This window comes from Silurus aristotelis (genome assembly GCF_946808225.1).
Source record: "Silurus aristotelis genome assembly, chromosome: 23".
Taxonomy (NCBI): Eukaryota; Metazoa; Chordata; class Actinopteri; order Siluriformes; family Siluridae; genus Silurus; species Silurus aristotelis.
This window is the reverse complement of record NC_139596.1, coordinates 4,153,804-4,167,108: the sequence shown is the minus strand read 5'-3', so window position 1 is coordinate 4,167,108 and position 13,305 is coordinate 4,153,804. Positions and strand designations below refer to the sequence as shown.

The 13,305-nt window shown below is 39.5% G+C and overlaps 1 protein-coding gene across 1 annotated transcript; it reads right to left on the bottom strand.

The window, feature by feature from the left end:
• Positions 1–148: 148 nt before the first annotated feature.
• Positions 149–11,506, bottom strand: selenom (selenoprotein M). Its single transcript, XM_083526326.1, has 5 exons — positions 11,205–11,506; positions 9,352–9,387; positions 9,126–9,160; positions 2,705–2,783; positions 149–596 (listed from the first exon to the last, which is right to left on the bottom strand). The coding sequence occupies exons 1-5, from the start codon at positions 11,310–11,312 to the stop codon at positions 372–374; spliced, it is 483 nt and encodes a 160-aa protein (XP_083382452.1). The 5' UTR covers positions 11,313–11,506; the 3' UTR covers positions 149–371.
• Between the last annotated feature and the right edge of the window lie 1,799 nt (positions 11,507–13,305).

The following is a 13,305-nucleotide window of genomic DNA, read 5'->3' as shown; positions in this document are numbered from 1 at the left end:
GCTATAGATTCTTGTTTTACATACTTGCACACTAGTTACGCTGTTCATTCGGCATTTCTGTACGCTGCACATTAATATGAAGTATAATATTAAAACCTTTCAACAAACCACTTGTTTGCTTATTGAAAAAAAGAAATACCCATACAAATTGCCAGTTAAAATCATTTCTTTATCTTGGTGGTATCGTTACACTGCGCTCTATGGAGACCAGTTTACACCAGTAAGAACGTAGATCATCAGCCCAAAACCAATCAGATGATTTTACAGTTTGGGGCATCATTCAGTTCTCATTGGGGCACAAACTGGACTCCGTAACAGCTCATTACTAGCAGTACTGCAGTGTGTGTGTGTAGTTACTGATCAAACACATACTATAAGTCTTGATGTGGAGACACTTTCTCAGGCTGGGGCTCTTCTGGGAGCTCGGTGTGTGCAGGTGGTTTTCGAGTGTGATGCTCTTTGAATGGACTGTCTTTAGCTGGAGAGAAGCGAAACTCGTCCGGCACTTCATCTTCAGCTTGTGCTTTCTTATAGAAGCCCAACTCCTCCAGGAGTGTGTTAATTTCAGCACGGGTCATGTGTGACAGCGGGATGCGCTGAGAAGGAAAAACAAAACAAACACAAAGTCAAGTCAGAATAAATAAAAACTACAACCACTTGCAAGTTTCCTTCAATTACTGGAACCTTCTGAGCTCAGAATAAAGGAATACGAGCTACAAAATAGTAAAGAATCCTGTAGAACGAATCTTCTTAAAATGGGGATGTGGTAATGATGGAAACAGTCACTCCAGTCCAGTTTTGTTCCAAAAAAAAAAAAACATTAATTGAAAAACTATTCAAAATACAATAAATTAAAATAAATAAAAAAACGCCTATAAGCAAAGATGTGGTGGTGTACACAAAACTGCCCTGCAGGTTCACCATCTCTTAAAAAAAGAAACCAATAGAAACATTTCCACCAAAGTGTTTTCTGAATAAACAAACAAAAGGGGCTCCAAAGTTCGGCTTTAATGGTTTGGACGTCTGCTGTTCAGAGTGCAACTGCTTTCTTTTATTGCATGGAGGTGAATCAGGTCACACTGCATCATTACACCTCTAAGATCTGGCGATCAGATTTACAACTCCAGCTTTGTTTTAATGGGTTCAGATGTTAAACTGCTCACATACTGATTCCCTAAAATCCTTTAAACCCGATTGTTTCTGTTACTTCAGTCAATCATGCAGTAGGGGTTCAATCTGAAGCAGCAGCAGTCACGTATATTAAAAATTAATAAATAAAATAAAAGATAATGAGGTAAAATGTCTGAAGTGCTTTGGCAGAAATTTCCACACAGTGTAGCGTCACTGGGAAAGAACTAAGAATTTTTGCTGCATGTGGAAAATTGTGTAGGCTCAGCGGTTTTGTCCGGCAGGTGGCGCCAATAAGAAGCTGTGGTGAAGAAAAAGTGTATACATTCAAAGGTTTATCACCTCATCATCTTTCCTTCCCTCTCATACGATGTGTGTTAAAGAGGGCTTAATTACTGATCCACAGTTATGTTCATTTGGAAATCAATCTGCCTGGGAAGCAACAGATCTTGTGATTTTCACAACAGTTGAAAAAGGCCAATAAACCTGACGACTGGCAGCTGCAGAGGTCTGAACCGACAACTCGGTTATTGGTTAGAATAAATACCAGCTTTTTACTTTGCAAGTGCAAAAAAAAAGTTCCAGAGGGACACAAACAGAACAGAACACTAAACACTCTGAAGAAACTCTCGGGGTTTGTGGAACGTGGCTCATCCTACTGCTTTTTATTCAGGACTGGATTTCTAACAAAATCCTTACATGAACCTGAACCCTAACCATATACCCCACTAACTCATTACTCACCACCGCTTACACCACGCATTTCATTCAGTTGTGAACACATTCTCTCTCACACACACGGCATTTTAATTATATAAATTGTCCAAAGTGTATTATTTGTAAATAACTGAATAAATAAAATCAGGACTTGGTGATGGATGTTTAACATTGAATCAATTTAGTTTTATTTGTAGAGCACTTTTAACAATGCACACTGTCCCAAAGCAGCTGTACAGCAACAAATAGGTTCTAAAAGATGAATTTACATGTTAGTGCCTATAAGTCGATCCCTAATGACGGAGCCAGTGGCAACAATGGCAAGAAGAAACAGTGAGAAGAACCTGTGAACATCTGCGAATATGAAGCATCACAGCGCTACGGAGGCCGAGGCGTGTCCTAAGTGTCACATAGAATACAGATTAACATGGCAGAGGTAGAGCTGCGTCTTCCTGGAGACAAAACAGGAAAAGAACGTCTGGTCTTTTATCTTGCACTACAAAAGAGCTGATTGTTAAAGGACCATGCGTTAGAAGTCAAACTGCTTTGTGACAATGTGTAGTCCTACAATTAAAGTGGAATTCAAACTAATAATGCAGTTTTCTGACTCAGTCATCATCCCATTTTTGCCCATTGGACCTATTTAACAGAAGCACCCACACTGCAGACTCCATCCAACATTAAAGAAAATCCCTCTCCCAGATTCTACTGAGGATTAAAAGATCTACTGTTGCCTTAAATGATGTGCAGCAGCACCTGTACAAGTCGCTGTCAATCAGCTGATACTGTTTTTTTCTCAGTTGTTGTTAAATATTTAATCAGCATTTCAGACAGATTGTGGTATGACTTTTGTACTCACATCCAACTCCTCGTAGTAGTGGTTCAGGAGGACGAGCTCGGGGTCTGCACCAGGGAGGTGCTTCATCACCAAGTTATGGCTGAGAAAAATTCTAAATCAAGGACCACACACACACACTCAGAACAATGCAGGCAGGAAATGAATTTTTGGAGGAAAAGTGCAAAAGTTGTGGCTTTAGACATCTACAAACACGTGTGGATTTTTTCAGCAGACTCGAGTCGAATTCCATTTTTATAATAAATTGTTTTTTTATAATTTAGTGTAAGAAAGTGGATGCAAAAAACCAGTAAAGACCTAAAGGACAATGAGACTTTTTTTCTCTTTTGCAATGTCGAGCAATTGACCATCGATCATAGACGGATCTATAATCAATAACTGTTCATAAAACAAAAGCATTGACAAGTAATAAAAAAATCTTAATCATCCGCATCCACTATAGACACTGTGTCTCTTACTACAAATGATATTCTATAAACATACAATCAGCTGTCAGGCGAAGTCACTTCTGTCCTTAATTAAAAAATACAAAAAAACATGTAAGAGAGAAAACGGAGAAGCAGCTGGGATTGTTTAAACAGGGAAACACTGACAGTAGCTACAGCGCTGAGGGCAAGTGAGTGTACGCTCAGATCACAGATGTGACTATTCTGGAGCTTGTATTTTAACTGGTTTCACCACAAACCTTGAAGCTGGAGTTTTACCTGCATTAAGTTATGCAGTAAGTTACTCATTTCTTGAACAACCATGTCAGAAGGTCTATCTTAAGGACATGGAATCTGCACGTATCAGATTCAAAACTGATGCTTGCCTACAAGGCCAAAAATGGACCAGCCCCATCCTACCTCAGAGACCTCATCACACCTCACACTGCACCATACTGTCTGAGATCCTCCAGCACTGCTTCACTGGTACCACCTTCTCTGTTCTGGCACTAAGGTGGTGGAATGAACTTCCCCTAGATGTCTGAACAGCAGAGTCCCTGACTATCTTCAAGTGCTGGTTGAAGATTTCCTTCTTTGCTCTTCCCGAAACACTTAAACCAAGTTTGCTTTGTTTAAAATAAAAACAACAACAAAAGAGTTGTAGGCTGGTTTCTCTTAAGTTGTAATCTAGTGTGTAGATGTATTCATTGCTAGAGACTCAAAGCACGTTTGTACGTCGAATAAAAAATAGTGGAGATCCATCATCTTCAAGGAAGCCCTGAATGATTGTGATCTGAAATAATGTAAACCTTGGCTAATGTTTAATAGTGAAAGTAAGAGCAGTTCCACATGCACAGAGTACAGAGAACGCAGGGGTGGGGCTAAACAGCTGTGTAGCCTTGAGCAAACCACACAGGAAAACGACTTCAGTTTGCTAAAGAACATACATTTTGGACTTCGGAGCCATTTAAACAGGTCATGTGGTCAGAGTGATGGGCACATCAGGGAAAAAAAAAAAAAAAAAAAAAAAAAAGAGGCAGCTGAAATGATTCATCCATCATGCCCATAATAATGCCCACTATACAAGCCTGTGGGGGCAGTGTTATGATCTGGGGATGCTTCAGTTGGTCAGGTTCAACTTTATATGTCCAAAGAATGAGGACAGCCGACTATGAAAATATACAGAATAATCAGATTTTTCTATCAATTACATTTGTTTTGTCTTTTATGGCAAAATTCATTAAGTTCAAATTGTGAAATAGCGGTTCAGGGAGGTTCATCTTCACACATGGATTGGCCACCAGACCTTAACCCCATCGAGAATCTATTACTGTGTTGGAGAAGATTTTAACAAGCAGTCTGGAAAGAGAGACTTTACTCTTCCACCGTTAATACAAGTGAGAAATAAGTGTGACATTTTTTTCCGATACAGTGAAAGCTCGCCGTATTCAAAGCAAAAGCTGCTCCGACATGATATTAGAGTGGGAAACTATTATGGATACTTATTTAGGAGTCGGATGTTTGGTCCTCCATTACTTTTTAGCATCATTAGCCTATTAGCTTATTTGTGTGTACATTTGATTCTTCACAGAATTGTTACTTTAAATCAATACACTCTTTACTACATGGCAGAGGTGGCAAAAGTACACACATCCTTTACTCAAGTAGAAGTACAGATACTCATGTTTTAAAATACTCGGGTAAAAGTTTAAGTACTGATTAAACTTTTTTACTTAAGTGGTCCCCTGGTGGTCTAGTGGTTAAGATGCAGCGCTCCCACCGCTGTGACCCGGGTTCGATTCCCGGTCAGGGAACCATCCCCAGCCACTCTTAGTGCCGGTCCCAAGCCCGGATAAATTGGGGAGGGTTGCGTTAGGAAGGGCATCCAGTGTAAAACATGTGCCAAATCAAACGTGCGGAGGATCCGCTGTGGCGACCCCTAACGGGAGAAGCCGAAAAGAAACTTTACTTAAGTGAAAGTAAAGAAGTTTTGGCTCTGACATGTACTTAAGTAAAAAACAGTTATTACTTCTACCTGTTTTAGCTGTTAACTGGACCTCACATCATGATTGATAGATAGCTAGATAGATAGATGGATGGATGGATGTGATAGCCTAGTGGGTTAATGTCAGGGTCCCCACGAGGATGAGTTTGAGAGTTTGATTCCTGGTCGAGCTGGTGGTTGCTGTGTTGGTAAATAAAACTTCTGGACCTTCTGGAATGAAAACATTTCAATTCTGTGTTGGATTAATTTCCTGGTCTTTAATGAAAGATAACTCCACAAAAAAAAAGCACTTCTGTAGTAGCTCAGTGGGTTAAGGCTTGTACCTGAACATGGTCCTTAATATAGTCCACGCTGGTGATAAGGTTTCAAAGCCAGTCCTACATGCCTTCTTTCTTACTGCGCTGACATGAAACAAAGTATGAACCCTCCAAAAAGTACACATGCTTTTCAGCAGCGGTCGCTCAGTGGTTTAAGGCTTGTGCCTCATCTAAACATGTATCCCAGTCTGATCTCCACCATGGTTCATCGGATTAAGGCTGGTGCCTCGCTGATGGTAAGGATCAGGGTTTGAATCCTGCTAGTTGCGATGTCGGTTATGTTCCTGCTTCGTAAATCTTTCTTTAGCTTTATATTCTTGTGTTGATGGTTTAAAGGTAGATAGACCTGCTCTAAACAACCTTCCTGGCCTGTCTTCTCTGATGGTTCAGTGGGTTAAATCAGGTGTCGTGCTTTTGGTGGGGTTCAGGGTTCGAATCCTGCTTTCTGCCTGCCAGTCACGATCAGGATTCACTTCCTACATTTTTCTTTAGCGATATATTTTTGTTTTTAATGGGTTGAAAAGAAAGATAGACCTGCTCTAAATAAGCTTCCTAGCCTGTCCTTACCAATGGTTCAATGGGTTAACGTTGGTGTCTCGCTGGCGGTGGGGATCTTGGTTCAAATCCTGCTATTTTCCTGCTATTTACAATGTGGGTTCAACTTGTGCTACTTACATCTGTATTCGCTTTCTAAATCTTTCTTTAGCGTTAAATTCTTTTGTTGATGGTTTAAAAGAAAAAATAGACCTGCTTTAACACTTGTCTGTCCTTCCTGATGGTTCAGTGGGTTAAGACTGGTATTTTGCTGTTGGTGGTGTTCAGGGTTTGAATCCTGCTTTCTGTGTTTCTTTCTGGTCTGAATTTCTTGCTTTGAAGCATGAAACGAAGGATAAACCCTCCAAAAAAAGGTGAGTTGTGGGACTTGATGGCTTTGTGGTAAAAGCCTTGCCTCTGAGCTCAGAGGTTGCTGGTTCAAATCTGGCTTGTCCCCACACTGGGTAAGTTGTGTGGAAATTAGTGTGTGGTGAGCAATGGAGTGGGTGACTGTGAACAAAGGCTGTAAAGACCTGCTGGGTTACAGCCTCAGAAAAAAAAGTGAGGGTGATTGTTTTGCCTGGAGCCTAGATAGATACTTTTTTTTTTTGGATGTTTTTGCTGCATAAACCCCTGTTTTCAGCTTCTCAGACGCCAGGGGGGCAGACGCCTGAATATTGCCCCCCTGGTTCAGGATACGCGCTCCACAACTATCCACATCTGACATTCCATGCAGCCATTTCTGACACCTTCCTCACTTTTAACTTTGAGCCCTGGTCGGGGTTTGAACCGGCAACCTCTCAACCCCTAGGCAAAGCTCTTCCAATTGAGCCACAAGATCTCCTGGAAGAACCTGATTTTTAGGACCTTTTTTGGTAATTTTATAAAACTTTTTAAACAATTTAAAGGATAGCTAAGGGGTAGGAATTGAACCGGGTGAGTGGGTAGCAGAGGTGACTTTACTAACCACTACACTACCAGAGGGGTGACAAACAAGGCTTTGCTTATTGGACTTTTGGTTTTTCTATAGTTAAGCGACCACTGTTTTCTCTTAGATCATGATGGTAGAGGGTCAAAACTTCTCCTTCCTGTACATTCTCTCAGTTACTCGAAGTCTATGAGAAGTGACTCAGGTACAAGAACCACATCTCCAACACCTGCACCACTGATATACCATGATTTACCAGCAACCAAATTTAATGACCTTTCATTGTTCTGTTTTTAAAAACTTCTTAGAATGTTCAATATGAAACTAGAGGTAGGAATCGAACCAGGGAATTCTTTCATCATAGATCACTAATGGCATTACTTTCAAAACTTAAAACTTTGTTAGACATGTAAATAAGCAGGAAAGACAGAGACAAAGACAAAGAGAGACAGACACAGCTTTAGAAAGAGTGAGAAAAAAATAGAGAGACAGCAAGAGAGAAACATATACAGTGAGACAGAGACATTTACTAAAAGAGACAGAGACAATTAGATAGATTAAATAAAGAGACAAAGATAGCGAGATATAGCCACTTCCTGTTGGAAGTGTTTATCCCGAGCGACTCTTAATGATCTCATTTACTAAATGAGCAGTAGTGAGTTAAGTGCTTGCTCAGGTGCCCAAAACTGGCAGCTTGGAGGTGTTAAACATGTATCATATTTACAGCATGTGATATATATGTAAGCATATGTACAGTGATTAAATATAAAGGCTATATCAGTGCAGAGACGTGTGGACATCATTAAGAGCCTTTGCTATGCTTCCACACGGACAGTTAATGAGGTGATACCGGAGAAAATGCACCTCTTCAAGTCGTCAGAAAGCTTATATATAGAAAATTATAGACATTTTACAGATTTGAATGATGTATTGTTTTTATCTGTACGATCAATAAAGACAGTCATTTAAGTTTGTGCCGCCATTATGAGGGAAAAACCCACAAAACGCCACCCAGAGGGTTGATTGTGTAAAACATGGCGGAATTGGTGTTTGATTTGAGACTTGGCGCAGAAATAAAACAAAAGTTTACTGATTAAAAATATTTTTATTTGGAGTTTATTTATTTATTTTAGATCTAAGAAAGGACGTCGTGGATAAACGTATTTTTTGCCGAAGGTTTTAATTTCGCCTCTTTTTTATTGTTTATTTATGTATTTACATTTTCTATAAAAATTTAGTGCTGTTTACAATCATTTTAATTTTGACAGCCAAATATATATATATATTAATACAAAACTAATTAAAAATGTTGTTAATGAATGTGTCCAGGCTGAAGATCCACATATAGAACACAAGCAGAGAAAAGATGATGATGATCAGGAATGTGTCTGTTCTCAGTCATGTTCTCATCACTGACTCGCTCTGTCTCATCCACATTAACCCCAGACTTCTTACTGCTTTTGCCTGCTGATTCTTAGCTCCATAAACTAGTCTACATCTGTGGTGAGTGAGGGTCAGGACTTTATACACCGGCGGATTGAAAAAGACGTGCAGTAACAGGAAATCGGTTGTTCGGCTGAAATCGGCGCGCAGTGAAAATAAAAAAAATATTTCACCAAATCAGTGGATTAAAACTAAAGTAACGAGCCGGTTTTGAAAATGTAAGAAGTAAAAAGTACAGATATTTGTGTAAAAATGTAATGAGTAAAAGTAAAAAAAATAAATAGTGGAGTAAAATACTGATACCAGAAAAATCTACCCAAACTACAATCACTACTAGTACCAATCATAATAATGACAGTAGTGGCACAATGTGCAGAATTGTTGCTTTCTTCTTTAATTATGAGCTCAGAATGAAGTTTTGATGCATGCTCTTAAGCCTGTGCGAGTTTCCACTGGGTTCCTTGGTTTCCTCCCACCTCCAAATACACGCCTGCATCAGAATGTCGACTCTAAATGGCCCCTTAATGTGAAGGAATGTGTGAATGTGCCCTGTGATGGTCTGGTGTTCTGTCCAGGCCTGAAGCTCAGTGTTCCTGAGATCACCTGTCAACTACTGCAAATAATAAACAACATTTCTGCATGAGAGACTCTCAATGTGCGTATAGACGATTCGCACAGTCCAACATAATTCTGAAAATAATCACGATTAGAGTGAATTGGAATGGATTAGAATCGATTAATTGTCATTTTAAAATGATCAAATAAAGGATACAAGAGAGGGATGTCCTGGGTCACGAAAGCCTTGACCTGTAAACAAACGAGGAAAAAAAAATAAACACACAGAACTAATATGATCTTTTTTTAATGGAATACAAAAATATCTGAATCGCACGCTGCTCTGACATTTATAAACCGTAAAGCAACAGCTCAGCATTTGTACACCTCCAAAAAGACCCATCTTCATTAGAGTGCAGTGATGTGAAGATAGTGAGACTCACCTCCCTCAGTCTGTTCAGCTGTCATCCTCCGCAGCTCTGAGAAGAAGAGACAATGTAGAATAAGTAGACGTTTAATTTACGAGTTAACTATAAAGAAACTGTTCAAAACGTTGGACCAAAACTCTTTCTGTCTTAAGGATGGATATAATATACTGATCAATTGTGCAATAAAAACTAAATTACTGATGAGAACATAATCAGGACACCACAGTGGTCCACCTCAAAGCTCTAGAGTTCTAAGCTCAATCCTGAGAGGAAGTTACTGTCTGAGGGGAGTTTCACATGCTCATAGATATGATGGATCAAATTAAGATGGATGGATAGATAATAAAAATAGATTTACAAAAGGAAAGGACAATGATGGATAGATGAATGGATGGATGGATATAATGATTGATAAATTAATATGATGAAAGGATAGACAGATGGATGAGTGGATGGGGGATGGATGGGTGCATATAAAAATAAATGGGTGAGTAGATATAATGAAGGAAGGATGGATAAAATGATGGATGGATTGTTGAATGGATATAATCACGAATGTATGAGTGGATTACAATGGTGGATGGATGGATGGACATGATCAGTGTTTACACTCCCAAATTCGTGTAATAATGGCATAATATTAGACCAGGGTGCAGCAGGAAACTGTACAGTATCAGATAAACATCTTTGTTAGGCGTCACACTAATAATCCGACGTACACAAAGACGTTTTCAGACTAAAGCAGGTCACATGCAAAAACAGTTCCTGCAGGCGATTCAAATGACGTTAAACTACTGTTTCACCTTTCAAAAATAGTGGTTTCATGTTTCAAAACTGATGTTGCCAGATCTGCTCGATTTCATCGGTTTGGGGTGATTATACTGAGAGTGGACTTGGTTTCCACATGGTTTAAGATGATGAATGAATGAATGGTAGCTCAGGTTCTCAAATTATTTGTAGCCAGGGATCCAATTAACCATTAAATCATTTCCAGAGATGCTCTGTAAAGGTGTGGTTAAGAGCATTAAGTGTACAATAATACTTTAACCTTGTGGAGATTTTAGACTTAAACCTTCCACCAACAAAGTAGAAGATCCAAGTCGCCATTATTTATTTACACGTATGGCATTTGGCAGATTTCCTTTTATACACATATAATTGTATCAGTGATTTTGAATACAGCTGAGCAGCTGATAGTTAAAAGCCTTGTTTAAGGGCAGCTTAGTTGTGCTGGGATTTAAACTCATGACCTTCTGATCAGAAGTCCAACCCCCTGACCACTTCCCTATTTTAGCTTTTATAAATAGGGGGAAGTGAAAGCAGGGTGTTGGTTTTCTGATATAAAGATCAGTTGAAATGAGCTCAGTATCACCAATGGGATGTAAATGTTCGAAGTACAAGCCTCATTTCTTTTTAAGATTTGTATTGAAGTCATTTAATTCCAGTCATCAAGGCACATAAACATATAAACTCAATAATACTCACTTAAGATCTTGTTCAAGGGGTTAAGATTGTAACAAGATTTTATCCCTGTGAACTGGAGGCAATATTCAATATCTGGCAACTCACCTTCTGTTGTTTCCAGTTAAATGAACGCACCTGATTGTAATTGATTTCAGCCTGAATGGAATTGATGTGGATTTAGGATTTGTTTAGAGATCAGTAATATATACGTGTTTTTAAGTGAAAAATATAGATTTTAGGGGGGAATGAATTAAAAAATATCGAGGATGGAAACATTTCTCTTCCCTCAACACTATTTATCCTCCTTATCATCAGAATAAAGAGCAGTAATGATGATGGATGGTGCGGGGTAAATGATTAGATAGTTAAAAGATTGTTTTAGGATTAAAGATAGATTTCTTTACCTCCACTTTTGCCCTGGCGAGTCCATTCAGCTTTTTCCAGTCCACTTCATAAGACAAGATGATGGATGGAAGAAACGCAGCCCATAAAAGTGGCCACATGTTCGCCATGGCACCGGAGACCCAGAGCCGGGAACCGTCCCTGATAGACCTTAATAAACTAAGGAAGAAGACTTGAATTCCTCAGATGAAGATGTCACGTCCGGACTCATTGCCACGTAAAGCGTTCCCCCACCCTCCCCTACTAGCGCACTCAGTAGATCCTGCGGCTCTCAGAGCTCCTCTGGGGGGAGGAGGAACCAGACGAGCGTCATTTCAGAGCCGAAATCCTAGTAGCTATTTCTACGCATGCGCATAACTTCTTTTTCTGCGGCAGGCGGCGATTCGACTCTTTTTAGCCGATCATTAAGAGTCGACTCTCTCTCAAATGACTCACTGCAAGATTTTTTTAATCCACACAGACCAGGGTTGTGAATGAATGTGATATTTATTTTTATAGATTTAATTGTGATTTTTTTTTTCCAAACTGCTTTGTGACACTGTCCATTGTTAGAAGTGCCATACAATTAAAATTGGTTTTAATTATTATTATATTAGTATTATACACTAAACAGGCATAACTTTATGGCCACCTGCCTATTATTGTGTTGGTCCCACAGTCCTGACCATTAACAGCATTAACTTTTGCTGTTAAAATGACGTCACGGAAGGCTGCAGCACTGCATCTACACTGAGTTCATGTTTCCACCTCACTGAACACACCTGACTTTACCCATCAAGTAATTCCCAAGACATTGTTGCAAGTGTTTTACAAGAACGTAAACACAATTCACTGTAGGTTTATGTTGTGTGTTTTACATCCCTGGGCAAAAGCAGAGACTGTATGGAGTGTTATCTTTGTTGAAAGATTTATGACCAAACTTTTGATGTCACCCATATGAGGATGGGTTCCCCTTTGAGTCTGGTTCCTCTCAAGGTTTCTTCCTCATATCATCTAAGGGAGTTTTTCCTTGCCACTGTCGCCACGGCTGCTCATCAGGGACAAACGCACACCATTCACCTTCACTGTTGTTTTCTGTAAAGCTGCTTTGAGACAATGTCTGTTGTGAAAAGCGCTATACAAATAAACTTGACTTGACTTGACTTGACTTATACTGTAAGAACTACTACTCCTACTCACTGTATTTAAGGTAAATGATAAAAGTGCTCCAAACACCAAACACTCCCCCCTGGTGCAGAGGAACAGAATAGCAGTGGATGAGAACAGGTGAGAAAATACATATTTAAAGGGCTGTAACAGACCTCCTACCGTCTACACTTAACTCTACTGTCTTAAGAGCAGAAATAGAGACTTTATCACCACATTATCTGTGTAAAGCTGCTTTGAGACAATGTTCATTTTTAAAAGCCCAATACAAATAAAAATGAATTGAAGTGAAATAAGCCTGCTGCTACTGGATCTATTTTGTCTAAAAAATAGGCAACAGGTCTCTGTTTTCTATTATGTTCTTGTAGCAGCACGGATGACACAAACCCTTTAAAAGGTTTGAGTAAAAGGTCTGGTTGGGTCTGATATGCCCAAAGTCGGGGCAGTCTGTAAGACAGCTTTAAGTGCATCAAAAGCTTGGTTAGCTTCTTCAGTCTAAGTCAGAGTACTATGGACTATTTTTTTTAACCAGAAAGATTGGAATATGCACAGGTGAGATTGGGCACAGCAGTGACTCAAACACAGGTGTGATTCCCTCCACAGAAAACTGTAGGACCTGAGGTAGGTACTCAATCTAATTCCCTCAGAATTCCACGTAACATAAACCCCAAGTCCTTCCAAATAAGTTCCTGGCATGTGTCAACTGAGACATGTGGAAATGATCCACGTGAACAAGTGCGGTTTGCCAGGTTTGTTTGAAGCTCTAGATAAATCAACTTCCACTACACTACACACCTGTGCTCTCGCCAAAACAATCTTTTCAACAATAACCTTTCCGTTACACCTTCATTGTTTCTCAATAAGACCTGTGGTGACATGTACTTTGTGTTTATGGGGTTAGTAAATGAGCGAGCCATCTGCATGATTGTCATTAACTGCATTTACAGCACTAGAGCA